This window comes from Salmo trutta, chromosome 5 (assembly GCF_901001165.1).
Source record: "Salmo trutta chromosome 5, fSalTru1.1, whole genome shotgun sequence".
Classification (NCBI taxonomy): domain Eukaryota; kingdom Metazoa; phylum Chordata; class Actinopteri; order Salmoniformes; family Salmonidae; genus Salmo; species Salmo trutta.
Genome location: NC_042961.1, coordinates 2,298,982 through 2,317,026, shown reverse-complemented (window position 1 = coordinate 2,317,026; position 18,045 = coordinate 2,298,982). Strand labels below are relative to the sequence as shown.

Here is an 18,045-nt window from a genome sequence, read left to right as displayed (position 1 = left end):
CCTTCCTCTCTCTTGTTACCATCCCTCCTCTTTCACCTTCCTCTCTCTTATTACCATCCCTCCTCTTTCAACCTTCCTCTCTCTTATTACCATCCCTCCTCTTTCACCTTCCTCTCTCTTGTTACCATCCCTCCTCTTTCACCTTCCTCTCTCTGTTACCATCCTCCTCTTTCACCTTCCTCTCTCTTGTTACCATCCCTCCTCTTTCACCTTCCTCTCTCTTGTTACCATCCCTCCTCTTTCACCTTCCTCTCTCTTATTACCATCCTCCTCTTTCACCTTCCTCTCTCTTGTTACCATCCCTCCTCTTTCACCTTCCTCTCTCTTGTTACCATCCCTCCTCTTTCACCTTCCTCTCTCTTGTTACCATCCCTCCTCTTTCACCTTCCTCTCTCTTGTTACCATCCCTCCTCTTTCACCTCCTCTCTCTTGTTACCATCCCTCCTCTTTCACCTTCCTCTCTCTTGTTACCATCCCTCCTCTTTCACCTTCCTCTCTCTTATTACCATCCCTCCTCTTTCATCCTTCCTCTCTCTTATTACCATCCCTCCTCTTCACCTTCCTCTCTCTTGTTTACCATCCCTCCTCTTTCACCTTCCTCTCTCTTGTTACCATCCCTCCTCTTTCACCTTCCTCTCTCTTGTTACCATCCCTCCTCTTTCACACCTTCCTCTCTCTTGTTTACCATCCTCCCTCTTTCACCTTCCTCTCTCTTGTACCATCCCTCCTCTTTCACCTTCCTCTCGCTTGTTCCATCCCTCCTCTTTCACCTTCCTCTCTCTTGTTACCATCCCTCCTCTTTCACCTTCCTCTCTCTTGTTACCATCCCTCCTCTTTCCACCTTCCTCTCTCTTGTTACCATCCATCCTCCTCTGTCACCTCCTCTCTCTTGTTACCAGCCATCCCTCCTCTTTCACCTTCCTCGCTCTTGTTACCATACCTCCTCTTTCACCTTCCTCTCATCTGTTACCATCCCTGCCTTTTCACCTTCCTCTCTCTTGTTACCATCCCTCCTCTTTCACCTTCCTCTCTCTTATTACCATCCCTCCTCTTTCACCTTCCTCTCTCTTGTTACCATCCCTCCTCTTTCACCTTCCTCTCTCTTGTTACCATCCCTCCTCTTTCACCTTCCTCTCTCTTATTACCATCCCTCCTCTTTCACCTTCCTCTCTCTTGTTACCATCCCTCCTCTTTCACCTTCCTCTCTCTTGTTACCATCCCTCCTCTTTCACCTTCCTCTCTCTTGTTACCATCCCTCCTCTTTCACCTTCCTCTCTCTTGTTACCATCCCTCCTCTTTCACCTTCCTCTCTCTTGTTACCATCCCTCCTCTTTCACCTTCCTCTCTCTTATTACCATCCCTCCTCTTTCACCTTCCTCTCTCTTATTACCATCCCTCCTCTTTCACCTTCCTCTCTCTTGTTACCCATCCCTCCTCTTTCACCTTCCTCTCTCTTGTTACCATCCCTCCTCTTTCACCTTCCTCTCTCTTGTTACCATCCCTCCTCTTTCACCTTCCTCTCTCTTGTTACCATCCCTCCTCTTTCACCTTCCTCTCTCTGTTACCATCCCTCCTCTTTCACCTTCTCTCTCTTATTACCATCCCTCCTCTTCACCTTCCTCTCTCTTGTTACCAGGCTCCTCTCTCTTTTACCATCCCTCCTCTTGCATCAACCTTCTCTCTCTGTTACCATCCCTCCTCTTTCATCACCTTCCTCTCTCTTGTACCAGTCCTCCTCTTTCACCTTCCTCTCTCTTGTTACCATCCTCCTCTTTCACCTTCCTCTCTCTTATTACCATTCCTCCTCTTTCACCTTATCCTCTTCTCTTATTACCATTCCTCCTCTTCACCTTTCCTCTCTCTTGTTACCATCCCTCCTCTTTCACCTTCCTCTCTCTTGTTACCATCCCTCCTCTTTCACCTTCCTCTCTCTTGTTACCATCCATCCCTCCTCTTTCACCTTCCTCTCTCTTGTTACCATCCATCCCTCCTCTTTCACCTTCCTCTCTCTTGTTACCATACCTCCTCTTTCACCTTCCTCTCTCTTGTTACCATCCCTCCTTTTTCACCTTCCTCTCTCTTGTTACCATCCCTCCTCTTCACCTTCCTCTCTCTTATTACCATCCCTCCTCTTTCACCTTCCTCTCTCTTGTTACCATCCCTCCTCTTTCACCTTCCTCTCTCTTGTTACCATCCCTCCTCTTTCACCTTCCTCTCTCTTGTTACCATCCCTCCTCTTTCACCTTCCTCTCTCTTGTTACCATCCCTCCTCTTTCACCTTCCTCTCTCTTGTTACCATCCCTCCTCTTTCACCTTCCTCTCTCTTGTTACCATCCCTCCTCTTTCACCTTCCTCTCTCTTGTTACCATCCCTCCTCTTTCACCTTCCTCTCTCTTGTTACCATCCCTCCTCTTTCACCTTCCTCTCTCTTATTACCATCCCTCCTCTTTCACCTTCCTCTCTCTTATTACCATCCCTCCTCTTTCACCTTCCTCTCTCTTGTTACCATCCCTCCTCTTTCACCTTCCTCTCTCTTGTTACCATCCCTCCTCTTTCACCTTCCTCTCTCTTGTTACCATCCTCCTCTTTCACCTTCCTCTCTCTTATTACCATCCCTCCTCTTTCACCTTCCTCTCTCTTGTTACCATCCCTCCTCTTTCACCTTCCTCTCTCTTGTTACCATCCCTCCTCTTTCACCTTTTCTCTCTCTTGTTACCATCCCTCCTCTTTCACCTTCCTCTCTCTTGTTACCATCCCTCCTCTTTCACCTTCCTCTCTCTTGTTACCATCCCTCCTCTTTCACCTTCCTCTCTCTTGTTACCATCCCTCCTCTTCACCTTCCTCTCTCTTGTTAACCATCCCTAGCCGCTTTCACCCTTCCTCTCTCTTGTTACCATCCCTCCTCTTTCACCTTCCTCTCTCTTATTATACCATCCCTCCTCTTCACCTTCCTCTCTCTTATTACCATCCCTCCTCTTTCACCTTCCTCTCTCTTGTTACCATTCCTCCTCTTTCACCTTCCTCTCTCTTGTTACCATCCTCCTCTTTCACCTCCTCTCTCTTGTTACCATCCCTCCTCTTTCACCTTCCTCTCTCTTGTTACCATCCCTCCTCTTTCACCTTCCTCTCTCTTGTTACCCATCCCTCCTCTTTCCACCTTCCTCTCTCTGGTTACCATCCCTCCTCTTTCACCTTCCTCTCTCTTACCATTACCATTCCTCTCTCTTTCACCTTTCCTCTCTCCTTATTACCATTCCTCCTCTTTCACCTTCTCTCTCTTTTACCATCCCTCCTCTTTCACCTTCCTCTCTCTTATTTACCATCTCCTCCTCTTCATCACCTGCCTCTCTCTTGTTACCATCCATCCCTCTCTTTCACCTTCCTCTCTCTTGTTACCATCATCCCTCCTCTTTCACCTTCCTCTCTCTTGTTACCATCACCTCCTCTTTCACCTTCCTCTCTCTTGTTACATCCCTCCTCTTTTCACCTTCCTCTCTCTTGTATACCAGCCCTCCTCTTTTCACCTTCCTCTCTCTGTTACCATCCCTCCTCTTATCACCTTCCTCTCTCTTGTTACCATCCCTCCTCTTTCACCTTCCTCTCTCTTGTTACCATCCCTCCTCTTTCACCTTCCTCTCTCTTGTTACCAATCCCTCCTCCTTTCATTCACCTTCCTCTCTCTTGTTACCATCCCTCCTCTTTCACCTTCCTCTCTCTTGTTACCAATCCCTCCTCTTTCACCGTCCTCTCTCTTGTTTACCATCCCTCCTCTTTCACCTTCCTCTCCTCTTTACCATCCTCCTCTTTCACCTTCCTCTCTTATTACCATCCCTCCTCTTTCACACTTCCTCTCTCTTTGTTACCATCCCTCCTCTTTCACCTTCCTCTCTCTCTCTGTTACCATCCCTCCTCTTTCACCTTCCTCTCTCTCTTGTTACCATCCCTCCTCTTTCACCTTCCTCTCTCTTTTACCATCCCTCCTCTTTCCACCTTCCTCTCTCTTGTTACCATCCCTCCTCTTCACCTTTCCCTCTCTTGTTACCATCCCATCCTCTTTCACCTTCCTCTCTCTTGTTACCATCCCTCCTCTTTCACCTTCCTCTCTCTTGTTACCATCCCTCCTCTTTCACCTTCCTCTCTCTTGTTACCATCCCTCCTCTTTCACCTTCCTCTCTCTTGTTACCATCCCTCCTCTTTCACCTTCCTCTCTCTTGTTACCATCCCTCCTCTTTCACCTTCCTCTCTCTTGTTACCATCCCTCCTCTTTCACCTTCCTCTCTCTTATTACCATCCCTCCTCTTTCACCTTCCTCTCTCTTATTACCATCCCTCCTCTTTCACCTTCCTCTCTCTTGTTACCATTCCTCCTCTTTCACCTTCCTCTCTCTTGTTACCATCCCTCCTCTTTCACCTTCTCTCTCTTGTTACCATCCCTCCTCTTTCACACCTTCCTCTCTCTTGTTACCATCCCTCCTCTTTCACCCTTCCTCTCTCTTGTTACCATCCCTCCTCTTTCACCTTCCTCTCTCTTGTTACCATCCCTCCTCTTTCACCTTCCTCTCTCTTATTACCATCCCTCCTCTTTCACCTTCCTCTCTCTTATTACCATCCCTCCTCTTTCACCTTCCTCTCTCTTGTTACCATCCCTCCTCTTTCACCTTCCTCTCTCTTGTTACCATCCCTCCTCTTTCACCTTCCTCTCTCTTGTTACCATCCCTCCTCTTTCACCTTCCTCTCTCTTGTTACCATCCCTCCTCTTTCACCTTCCTCTCTCTTATTACCATCCCTCCTCTTTCACCTTCCTCTCTCTTGTTACATCCCTCCTCTTTCACCTTCCTCTCTCTTGTTACATCCCTCCTCTTTCACCTTCCTCTCTCTTATTACCATCCCTCCTCTTTCACCTTCCTCTCTCTTATTACCATCCCTCCTCTTTCACCTTCCTCTCTCTTGTTACCATTCCTCCTCTTTCACCTTCCTCTCTCTTGTTACCATCCCTCCTCTTTCACCTTCCTCTTGTTACCATCCCTCCTCTTTCACCTTCCTCTCTCTTGTTACCATCCCTCCTCTTTCACCTTCCTCTCTCTTGTTACCATCCCTCCTCTTTCACCTTCCTCTCTCTTGTTACCATCCCTCCTCTTTCACCTTCCTCTCTCTTATTACCATCCCTCCTCTTTCACCTTCCTCTCTCTTATTACCATCCCTCCTCTTTCACCTTCCTCTCTCTTGTTACCATCCCTCCTCTTTCACCTTCCTCTCTCTTGTTACCATCCCTCCTCTTTCACCTTCCTCTCTCTTGTTACCATCCCTCCTCTTTCACCTTCCTCTCTCTTGTTACCATCCCTCCTCTTTCACCTTCCTCTCTCTTATTACCATCCCTCCTCTTTCACCTTCCTCTCTCTTGTTACCATCCCTCCTCTTTCACCTTCCTCTCTCTTGTTACCATCCCTCCTCTTTCACCTTCCTCTCTCTTATTACCATTCCTCCTCTTTCACCTTCCTCTCTCTTGTTACCATCCCTCCTCTTTCACCTTCCTCTCTCTTATTACCATTCCTCCTCTTTCACCTTCCTCTCTCTTATTACCATTCCTCCTCTTTCACCTTCCTCTCTCTTGTTACCATCCCTCCTCTTTTTCGCTTTCTCTCACTTTTTGCTGTCTCCTCCCCTCCAACATATTCTCTCTCTCTCTCCCCTTCCACCCATCTTTTCCCCCCTCCTCCGCCTCTCCCCCTCCCTCCCTCCCCCCTCCTCTCCCCCCTCCCTCCCTCCCCCCTCCTCTGCCTCTCCCAACCCCTCTCCTCCGCCTCTCCCTCCCTCCCTCCCTCCCTCTCCCCCTCCCCCCTCCTCTTCCCCTCCACCTCCCTCCAGATTCCTAATGAGGGGAGCCTGGTATTGGTTATAGCTCTGATCGTGCTGCAGGGTCTGACTGGCATCTCCTTTGGTCTGGTCATCTCATCCGCCATCGATGACGAACAGAACGCCAACCAGGCTGCCCTGGGTATCTTCTACCCCAACCTCATCGTCAGTGGTACGTCACACACCAAACCTGGGTTCAAATACATGTGTATTTGTTATTTAAATACTTATTTTCTGTGTATTTAATAATGTTGCCTGAATCAATTTCTGTTGAAAGTATTTGAAAGTATTTTCAAATGATTTCCTATAAATACTATTTGCAAGTTTTTTCAAATACTATGTTCAAATGCCTCAGTTAAATGCACCAAAGTGTTTGAGTATTTTCAGCTAATTGTCTTATCAAATCAAAAATATCTAAATGCTTCTAAATGTTTTTGAATGTAATTCAAATACCCTATATAGTATTTGAACTCAGGTCTTACACACACACAAGGACGCACGCTAGCATACACACACACACACACACACACACACACACACACCTCAGTGGTATTTTATGGAGGGGTCACTTTGTAAATCTACAATATTAGCTGACATGTTCTCACAATGAAGTTTAATAAAATGTTATTCAGTTCAATTCCAGTTCAGTTCTTACAACTCTTTCTCTGACAGACTCTCTCTTTCTCTGACAGACTCTCTCTTTCTCTGACAGACTCTCTCTTTCTCTGACAGACTCTCTCTTTCTCTGACAGACTCTCTCTTTCTCTGACAGACTCTCTATCTCTGACAGACTCTCTCTTTCTCTGACAGACTCTCTCTTTCTCTGACAGACTCTCTCTTTCCCTGACAGACTCTCTCTTTCCCTAACTCTCTCTCTTTCTCTGACAGACTCTCTCTTTCCCTGACAGACTCTCTCTTTCCCTAACTCTCTCTCTTTCTCTGACAGACTCTCTCTTTCTCTGACAGACTCTCTCTTTCCCTAACTCTTTCTCTAAGACTCTCTCTCTCTGACAGACTCTCTTTCTCTGACAGACTCTTTCTCTGACAGACTCTCTCTTTCTCTGACAGACTCTCTCTTTCTCTAAGTCTCTCTCTCTTTCTCTAAGACTGTTTCTCTAAGACTCTCTTTCCTCCTCTCCCTACAGGTATAATCTGGCCTGTGGAGTGCATCCCCTATCCACTACGTTACATCAGTCTGGCCCTGCCCCAAACCTACGCTTCTGAAGCCCTACGATGCATCATGTACAGAGGTAACACACACACGTTATCCAATAGCAATTAGTTACACAACACAGTACATTGAAGCATATATCCTGTCTGCACCGAGTTGTGGCATCAGCCCTATGTGTCGCCCTAAACACACACACACACACACACACACACGTGTTACCTGAGACTTTAGACACCTGATTCGTCCGGAATCAGCAGCGAAGTGTTCTAAATGATTCACAATGCCAGTAGTCACACATTGTTCTAAATGATTCACAATGCCAGTAGTCAGACAGTGTTCTAAATGATTCACAATGCCAGTAGTCAGACAGTGTTCTAAATGATTCACAATGCCAGTAGTCAGACAGTGTTCTAAATGATTCACAATGCCAGTAGTCACACATTGTTCTAAATGATTCACAATGCCAGTAGTCAGACAGTGTTCTAAATGATTCACAATGCCAGTAGTCAGACAGTGTTCTAAATGATTCACAATGCCAGTAGTCAGACAGTGTTCTAAATAATTCACAATGCCAGTAGTCAGACAGTGTTCTAAATGATTCACAATGCCAGTAGTCAGACAGTGTTCTAAATGATTCACAATGCCAGTAGTCAGACAGTGTTCTAAATGATTCACAATGCCAGTAGTCAGACAGTGTTCTAAATGATTCACAATGCCAGTAGTCAGACAGACACACGTGACTTAGTCATGGGCTTCTAGTGGAGGAGAGATATCCTGCTCTGTCTGTCTGTCTGTCTGTCTGTCTGAGCTTCCATGTCAAACTGACACAACACACACACACATCATGTGATGACGTCTCTCCCTCAGGCTGGGGTCTCTCCAGGATGATGGTGTGGCGAGGCTTTGCTGTCACCCTGGGCTGGAACACTTTCTTCCTCGTCCTGGCCACCGTCATCCTTAAGCTGAGGACCTGAGATGCCTACCCAGGCCTACCCAGGCCAACCCAGGCCTACCCAGGCCTACCCAGGCCTACCCAGGGAACATGACTCGAATGGGGGGGGGGGGGACGACTACCCTTCCTAGTCTCAGGATGTCTGTGTCGGGGGATACTGTGCTTTAAGGGGGAAAGTACTGGTATTCCAGAGTTCCTCTTGCAGACAGACTAGAGGTCGACTGATTAATCGGAATGGCCAATTAATTAGGGCCGATTTCAAGTTTTCATAACAATCGGACATCGGTATTTTTGGACGCCGATTTGGCCGATTCTTATTTTTTTTAGACCTTTATTTAACTAGGCAAGTCAGTTAAGAACACATTCTTATGTTCAATGACGGCCTAGGAACGGTGGGTTAACTGCCTTGTTCAGGGGCAGAACGACAGATTTTTACCTTGTCAGCTTGGGGATTCAATCTTGCAACCTTATGGTTAACTAGTCCAACGCTCTAACCACCTGCTTTACATTGCACTCCACAAGGAGCCTGCCTGTTACGCGAGGGCAGTAAGAAGCCAAGGTAAGTTGCTAGCTAGCATTAAACTTATCTTATAAAAATCACTCAATCATAATCACTAGTTAACTACACATGGTTGATGATATTACTAGTTTATCTAGCCTGTCCTGCGTTGCATATAATCGCTTAGGTACACTTTGCTCCAACGTGTACCTAACCATAAACATCAATGCCTTTCTTAAAATCAATACACAAGTATATATTTTTAAACCTGCATATTTAGTTAATATTGCCTGCTAACATGAATTTCTTTTAACTAGGGAAAATGTGTCACTTCTCTTGCAAACAGAGTCAGGGTACATGCAGCAGTTTGGGCCGCCTGCCTCGTTGCGAACTGCGAAGACTATTTCTTCCTAACAAAGACAGCCGACTTCGCCAAACGGGGGATGATTTAACAAAAGTGCATTTGCGAAAAAAGCACAATCATTGCACGACTGTACCTAACCATAAACATTAATGCCTTTCTTAAAATCAATACACAGAAGTATTTATTTTTAAACCTGCATAGTTAGCTAAAAGAAATTCAGGTTAGCAGGCAATATTAACCAGGTGAAATTGTGTCACTTCTCTTGCGTTCATTGCGTCAGGGTATATGAGAGTCAGGGTATATGCAACAGTTTGGGCCGCCTGGCTCGTTGCGAACTAATTTGCCAGAATTGTACGTAATTATGACATAACATTGAAGGTTGTGCAATGTAACAGGAATATTTAGACTTGGGGATGCCACCCGTTAGATAAAATACGAAGGAAAAACGTTTTGTTTTCGAGATGATAGTTTCTGGATTCGACCATATTAATGACCTAAGGCTCGTATTTCTGTCTATTTATTATATTATAATTAAGTCTATGATTTGATAGAGCAGTCTGACTGAGCGGTGGTAGGCACCAGCAGGCTCGAAAGCATTCATTCAAACAGCACTTTCGTGCGTTTTGCCAGCATCTCTTCGCTGTGCTTCAAGCATTGTGCTGTTTATGACTTCAAGCCTGTCAACTCCCGAGATTAGGCTGGTGTAACCGATGTGAAATGGCTAGCTAGTTAGTGGGGTGCGCGCTAATAGCATTTCAAACGTCACTCGCTCAGAGACTTGGAGTAGTTGTTCCCCTTGCTCTGCATGGGTAACGCTGCTTCGAGGGTGGCTGTTGTCGATGTGTTCCTGGTTCGAGCCCAGGTAGGAGCGAGGAGAGGGACGGAAGCTATACTGTTACAATGGCAATACTAAAGTGCCTATAAGAACATCCAATAGTCAAAGGTATATGAAATACAAATCGTATAGAGAGAAATAGTCCTATAATAACTATAATAACTACAACCTAAAACTTATTACCTGGGAATATTGAAGACTCATGTTAAAAGGAACCACCAGCTTTCATATGTTCTGAGCAAAGAGCTTAAACGTTAGCCTTCTTACATGGCACATATTGCACTTTTACTTTCTTCTCCAACACTTTGTTTTTGCATTATTTAAACCAAATTTAACATGTTTCATTATTTATTTGAGGCTAAATAGATTTTATTGATGTATTATATTAAGTTAAAATAAGTGTTCATTCAGTATTGTTGTAATTGTCATTATTACAAATAAGTAAAACAATCGGCATCGGGTTTTTGGACATCCAATAATCGGTAGCATTATCGGCGTTGAAAAATCATAATCGGTCGACCTCTAAGACAGACCCTCACCCACACCGACACGCACAATCGCACACCCTCCTCCCCCCTCCTGCTTGCCAACTCAAAGTAGCTAACCCTGAGAACCAGAGTCTATGGGTGAAGGACTACTAGGTGGGGCGAATCATTCCAAATCTTGCAGGTAGAAATCTACTTCATAGAAAGGATAGCTTTCGCTATTCCATTAGAGAGTTGTGGCTGTTCTTTTATGTTGTCGTCTTTCAAGCTGCAATGCTTTGAATGTTTCAACTGCCTGAATCTGCCCTGCAGCAATGTTTCTCATCCCAGTTGTTTTACATACAGCCCAGCTAGCACATTTGGTTCCTTTGAAGTTGTAGGAACATATGTTTTTGGTTTCACATTGGTTGTGGGAAGGAAGCCATACTTTCCTGACCGGTAAAACTGAAAGTTCTTCAAACATTCTGACAAGAGAAGTTCCAAGAAAAGCAAAATTGTCACGTCTTACTTCTCTGAACTATTTGAGAACATTCCCAATGTCAAACCAGTTGGAGAACATTACCAAAATTGAAATGAAATGTAGCTATATTTGAACTTATATGAAACGTTGAAACACATAACGTAATGAAAAAAGTTTTTGTCAAGTTCATTAAACGTGCTGAGAATGTTCCAAAGCCAAGCAACTATCCTGCACCATTCCCAGGAAGTTGTGGGAAGGTTGTATGCTAAATAACCATAGGACAACCACAACCATAGGACAACCAACCAAGTAACATATGGTTCTCAGAACATTATGTGCTTGCTGGGAGTATTGTCTGATTCACACTACAGGGCCGGGCCAAGCTGGACTGGGCTGGCCTGGTTACGCGTCCACCATAGTTCCTGGAACCATGTTGGAAAGGACAATGTGAAGATAAAATATCAGAGCCAGTACGGTTCAGGACGTTCCTATAGTGTGAATCAGACATCAGTCAAACGGCTGGTGGACCCAGAGAACTGAGGTTGAGAAACACTGTAGAGTAGGAGTGCTGATCCAGGGTCAGGTCCTCCCTGTCCATAATAATGATTTATTATGATGCAAACGGCTAAACTGATCCTAGATCAGCACTCTTACTCTGAGACGCTTGATAAATAGGGTCATTTATTATAGGCTCCAGAACACACTGTACACAGTACAGGTTATTGTAGGCCTTAGGCATATTTTACTTGTACCACCTGTTCTCAACATAACAATGCATTGATTGGAGGTTTATATTTACAATTGCTGTTGACGTTTTCTGAATTACCCCTTCTACAGCATGACTGTATTTACACAAATGATAGAGAGATATATAATACTATATATTTCAGATTTTTTGAGGGAACTGTAAAAAAAAAGACAATGTTTGATGTTTTTGTTGTTGTGGTGTTACTGGATAGAGCTACTGATGCGTGGGTAAAGAATGACCACGACAAGAAGGACTCCCGTTTCACGGACGTTTTACTGAAGGATGTTCTCTGATGATGGGAATTCACGTTCAGTAGATGCTCTTCTACAACTGGTGGCGACAACGGCTCTGTCCAGGCGCTCGGCCACAGAACGATGTCCACGTCCGTGCGATTAGCATGCGAGCAAACCTCCCAACTAACTGTGAAAACCAGACAACTGGCTAACCTCAACATGGCACGCCCACTAACCAATGAGTGACTATCAGAAGGTGGACAGTAGAACCCACAGGGGAGAACAAGGAGCTATGCCATCTGCACTACACTATGGATAGAAGTGAATTTTGATGAACTGAAATGCTAAACTCAATGTTGGACAAAAAAAAAACGAAACTTATTTTTGTCCTCTGCTATTTCCAGGGGCCTCTGGGTCTGAATTCATAAAGCAGAGTGGAAGTGCTGATCTAGGACCAGTTTTGCCATTTAGATCATAATGAATAAGATTACATGGACAGGAGGGGACCTGATCCTAGACCAGCCCACCAACTCTGAGGTTCTTTGTGGATATGAGCTCTGGTCTCTGTCTGTATTTTGTTCTGTTTTGCTTCCTGTTGCCTGTTTTGACAGGAAGTGGTGACCCTGTCTCTTGGTTACCAGGTAATCTAACCTCACAGTATTGGCTTGCTGCTGAAGTAGCCTTGGCTTCCGGTTATTGGTGGAATTCTGTATTGCTGGAGTCTGTTTTGTGCCTGTGCTTGCAGCATACCCCTTATAAAAAGGCCAGTTTGATTGTGCTGATGGTGATTGCATGGGGCTTGTCCCGTCGTGGTTAACTGTTCTGTCAGATATCGTGTTTATTTGTTTGTTTATTGGGATCCCCGTTATCTTTTGCAGAAGCAGCAGCTACTCTTCCTGGGGTCCACAAATAATACAAAACATGACAAGTAATAAAACACTGGTACACTGATAGACAAGGACAGTCACACACATTTAAAATACAATAATATACAAACAATACAACAACAAACTGTGTGTGTGTGTGTGTGTGTGTGTGTGTGTGTGTGTGTGTGTGTTACCTGAGAAGATCATCAGCTTTTAATTACTTTTGTCTTCCCATCACCCCCCTGCTGCTGGACAGGAGTGGTGGCTGCTGGGTAAAACCCTTGGACATGTACCATAGCAAAGAGCATGCAGTAATTTCTGTTTTAATAACATCTCTCCAGCATGTCCATTCATTGTGTTTTATTACTGCTGGTATTATAATGTATTATTCCATATGTGAAATCAAAGTGGCCAACAAGAGATATTGAGGTCTCTTAACTTCCCTGAGCGGGATCAATCAATTTCTCTGATCCAATGGGAGCTCTATATTTCAGAGCTTCTATTGGGTTTTGGGATGATTGACAGCAGCCCATGGTATTCCGGCAGTTCTGAGATTTCATATCATGTATTTCTAGTGTCCATCCTTCGTAGTGTCCAAGTCGTGCCATTGACCACTATTACTGAATGAGAAATCTGTTTACACGAGTTGAACCGATAAAGGCTGAAAATAGCTCACGGCAGAAGGAGCTAGTTCATGTCACTCTGTTTGTTGTTTCTAAATATTCTAATAGAGAAGTTACCATGTTAAGTTATGAAGTTAAAGCATCTACACCAGCATGTGTGTTACTGTAGGAATCACAATTGATTGATGTTTTCTGCAGAATTGTGAATTTTAGACCGTAAGGCAACTTTTCAAGGTGACTGCAGAAGTTGCATTTACTGTGCTTCCAAAATGGCACCCTATTCCCTACATAGTGCACTATTTTTGACCAAACCCCTAAGGGCCCTGGTCAAAAGTAGTGCACTGTATAGGGAATAGGGTGTCATTTGTGCATTCTTAAACGTTCTTGTTTAACGTGGCATATTTTTCAAAAAAAGTCAAGTTTGTATTATAGAGAAAGAGTGTTCTACAAATCAAGTTTCAATTGAGGAAAGCGACATAAATATTTATATGTACCGTATTGGGGTCAAGGGGTCAAGGACCATCACGGCTGAACCTTTGAGTTTATTAAGTGTTAATTAATGTGGAACTCCATATTTATAGTGTTTCCTGCATTGCTCACAGTCTGTTGCCTTTTATGTGTTTGCTTGTGCTGCTATTTCCCACATCATAAGGGACACATCCACATTCATCTGGAATGTATGTGTCTTACAAATGACATAACAGCTGTTATAAACACTTATGACTGCAGATGTTATCTTTTGACGACTGACGTAACACTGTCATGAAACAAACGAATTGAGGTAGGAAATCCCTCAAACCCTTCATTAGATTGTAGCACTGTTATAACAGACATAACAGGTTATATATATATATATATATATATATATATATATATTATGTCAGCTTATGACAACTGACTTAACACTGTCATGACACCAAACTGTTATTTAGGTCAGCTAGTTACCACTAGCCAACTAGCTTATAGATAATGTTAAGACTATTCATGTCATTTGTTATGTCAATGATATGTAGGCCTTATGCCAGGGCATAGGGTTCAGGTAACGTGTTAGCTGCCATAATGTATAGGCAGCGTCCCAAATGGCACCCTATTCTCTACATAGTGCACTCATTTTGACCAGAGGCCTATGGGCACTGGTCAAAGGTAGTGCACTATAAAGGCAATAGGGTGGCATTTGGAACACAGCCATTGCGTCAGCTCTGCTGGTGTCCTTGACTCTATACTTCTACCTCCTCTATGTTCCCCCCAAAGGGCCTTTTATATATGTATCCATACCAGACCTGTGTTCAAATACTATTTGGAATCTTTCAAATACTTTGATCCTTTGCTTTTAGCCTGTCTGGAATGCGAGATGGGCGGGGTTTGCAGTTTTGCAACTATTCTATTGGTTCCATTGTGCCAGGCAAACTTGATCAAGCCCAGCTAAATGGTTTTAAGATACTGTATTTCGAATATACTGAACAAAAATAAGCGCAAGAAGTGTTGGTCCTATGTTTTATGAGCTGAAATAAAAGTTCCCAGAAATGTTCCATATGCACAAGAAGCTTATTTCTCTCAAATTTTGTTCACAAATTTCTTTACATCCCAGTTAGTGAGCATTTCTCTTTTGCCAAGATAATCCATCCACCTGACAGGTGTGGCATATCAAGAAGCTGATTAAACAGCATGATCATTACACAGGTACACCTTGTGCTGGGGACAATAAAAGCCACTCTAAAATGTTCAGTTTTGCCACAGATGTCTCAAGTTTTGAGGGAGCGTGCAATTGGCATGCTGACTGCAGGAATCTCCACCAGAGCTGTTGTCAGAGAATTGAATGTTCATTTCTCTACCGTAAGCCGCCTCCAACATAATTTTAGAGAATTTGGCATTACGTCCAACCGGCCTCACAACCACAGACCATATGTAACCACACTAGCCCAGGACCTCCACATCCGGCTTCTTCACCTGCGGGATCGTCTGAGACCAGCCATCTGGACAGCTGATGAAACTGGGTTTGCACAACCAAAGAATTTGTGCACAAACTGTCGGAAACCGTCTCAGGGTAGATCATCAGTATGCTCGTCGTCCTCACCAGGGTCTTGACCTGACTGTAGTTTGGCGTCGCTCACCTTCGATGGCCACTGGCACAATGGAGAAGTGTGCTCTTCACAGATGTATCCTGGTTTCAGCCATACCGAGCAGATAGCAGACAGCGTGTATGGCTTCGTGTGGGTGAGCGGTTTCTGTCAACCTTGTGAACAGAGTGCCCCATGGTGGTGGTGGTGTTGTAGTATGGGCAGGCCTAAGCTACGGACAACAAACACAATTGCATTTATTGATTTCAATTTGAATGCACAGAGATACCGTGACGAGATCCTAAGGCCCATTGTCATGCCATTCATCTCATGTTTCAGCATGATAATGCACGGCCCCATGTCACAAGGATCTGTACACAATTCCTGGAAGCTGAAAATGTTCCAGTTCTTCCATGGCCTGCATACTCACCAGACATCTCACCACCCATTGAGCATCTTTGGGATGTGTGTTCCAGTTCCTGCTGATATTCATCAACTTCCCCCAGCCATGGAAGAGGAGTGGGACAACATTCCTCTGGCCACAATCAACAGCCTGATCAACTCTATGTGAAGGAGATGTGTCACGCTGCATGAGGCAAATGGTGGTCTTACCAGATACTGACTGGTTCTGATCCACGCCCCTACCTTTTTTTTTAAAGGTATCTGTGACCAACAGATGCATATCTGTATTCCCAGTCATGTGAAATCCATAGATTAGGGCCTAATTAATTTATTTCAATTGACTGATTTCCTCATAACTCAGTAAAATCTTTGAAATTGTGTCATGTTGCATTAATTTTTTTGTTCAGTGTGGTATTTGAACCCAGGTCTGACCCATACTCCTCTGTGACATTATGTATATGCTGTGACAGCAAACATGCTCTGAAATACTCTTCATGTCTCTGAAACAATAAAACCTTCATGAGTAACGTGTCTTTGGTTGGGTTGTTTTTCCTGCTGATGGTGGTCTACTGACTCATGTTGCATGGTTTATACTTGGGGGCGTTTCTCAGTCAGGTGTAGTCGCATACATGGTTTATACCTGGGGGTGTTTCACAGTCGGTGTGGTCACATGCATGGTTTATACCTGGGGGCGTTTCACAGTCGGTGTAGTCACATGCATGGTTTATACCTGGGGGCGTTTCACAGTCGGTGTAGTCACATGCATGGTTTATACCTGGGGGCGTTTCACAGTCAGGTGTAGTCACATGCATGGTTTATACCTGGGGGCGTTTTTCAGTCAGGTGTAGTCACATGCATGGTTTATACCTGGGGGCGTTTCTCAGTCAGGTGTAGTCACATGCATGGTTTATACCTGGGGGCGTTTCTCAGTCAGGTGTAGTCACATGCATGGTTTATACCTGGGGGCGTTTTTCAGTCAGGTGTAGTCACATGCATGGTTTATACCTGGGGCGTTTCACAGTCAGGTGTAGTCACATGCAAGGTTTATATCTGGGGCGTTTCCCAGTCAGGGTGTAGTCACATGCATGGTTTATACCTGGGGGCGTTTTCCAGTCAGGTGTAGTCACATACATGGTTTATACCTGGGGGCGTTTCTCAGTCAGGGTTTAGTCACCTGCATGGTTTATCCCTGGTGGCGTTTCTCAGTCAGGGTTTAGTCACCTGCATGGTTTATACCTGGGGGCGTTTCTCAGTCAGGTGTGGTCACATGCATGGTTTATACCTGGGGGCGTTTCTCAGGTGTAGTCACATGCATGGTTTATACCTGGGGGCGTTTTTCAGTCAGGTGTAGTCACATGCATGGTTTATACCTGGGGGCGTTTCTCAGTCAGGTGTAGTCACATGCATGGTTTATACCTGGGGGCGTTTTTCAGTCAGGGTTTAGTCACCTGCATGGTTTATACCTGGGGGTGTTTCTCAGTCAGGTGTAGTCATATGCATGGTTTATACCTGGGGGCGTTTTTCAGTCAGGGTTTAGTCACCTGCATGGTTTATACCTGGGGGTGTTTCTCAGTCAGGTGTAGTCATATGCATGGTTTATACCTGGGGGCGTTTTTCAGTCAGGGTTTAGTCACCTGCATGGTTTATACCTGGGGGTGTTTCTCAGTCAGGTTTAGTCATATGCATGGTTTATACCTGGGGGCGTTTCTCAGTCAGGTGTAGTCACATGCATGGTTTATACCTGGGGGCGTTTCTCAGTCAGGTGTAGTCACATGCATGGTTTATACCTGGGGGCGTTTCTCAGTCAGGTGTAGTCACATGCATGGTTTATACCTGGGGGCGTTTTTCAGTCGGGTGTAGTCACATGCATGGTTTATACCTGGGGGTGTTTCTCAGTCAGGTGTAGTCACATGCAAGGGGGGAGAGAAATAAAGAGAGGTGGAGAGGAAGAGAGTAACAGAGGGAGTGAGAAAGACAATGTGAGAGAGTAGAGAAGGTATGATCTTATTGCATTGAGAGGGTCATTGTGTTCTCCATACTAATAACCCCAAATGGCACCCTATCATTCCCTGTATAGTGCACTATTCTCCCTCCCGTGTGTACATGTTGCTGGTCACTATGGTAATGACCCTGCAGTCAATGGCACCCTATAGATACTTGCTGGCTTCAAATATATGCTTGCCTCTATGGGGGTTAGGCCTGCCCTTATTGAGCTCTATGGGGGTTAGGCCTGCCCTTATTGAGCTCTATGGGGGTTAGGCCTGCCCTTATTGAGCTCTATGGGGGTTAGGCCTGCCCTTATTGAGCTCTATGGGGGTTAGGCCTGCCCTTATTGAGCTCTATGGGTGTTAGGCCTGCCCTTATTGAGCTCTATGGGTGTTAGGCCTGCCCTTATTGAACTCTATGGGGTTAAAGAACCTCACCTCTCTCAAAACACCAGGGTCATATTCATTAGGGCCCACTGTAGCAAAACGTTTCAAAATGATGTGCAACAAAAA

At 44.8% G+C, this 18,045-nt stretch overlaps 1 protein-coding gene across 2 annotated transcripts in view; it reads left to right on the top strand.

The window, feature by feature from the left end:
- The window catches only part of abch1 (ATP-binding cassette, sub-family H, member 1), a 64,339-nt gene extending 56,057 nt beyond the window's left edge, over positions 1-8,282 (top strand). Inside the window, exons 18-20 of one of the 2 annotated variants that reach the window (XM_029752204.1) lie at positions 5,865-6,024; positions 6,998-7,102; positions 7,891-8,282. In XM_029752204.1, the coding sequence (XP_029608064.1) occupies positions 5,865-6,024; positions 6,998-7,102; positions 7,891-7,997 (372 nt within the window). In that variant the 3' untranslated portion in view covers positions 7,998-8,282. The remainder of the gene's footprint in view (positions 1-5,864; positions 6,025-6,997; positions 7,103-7,890) is intronic. The other variant, XM_029752205.1, reaches the window with a different exon arrangement.
- Positions 8,283-18,045: the final 9,763 nt, after the last annotated feature.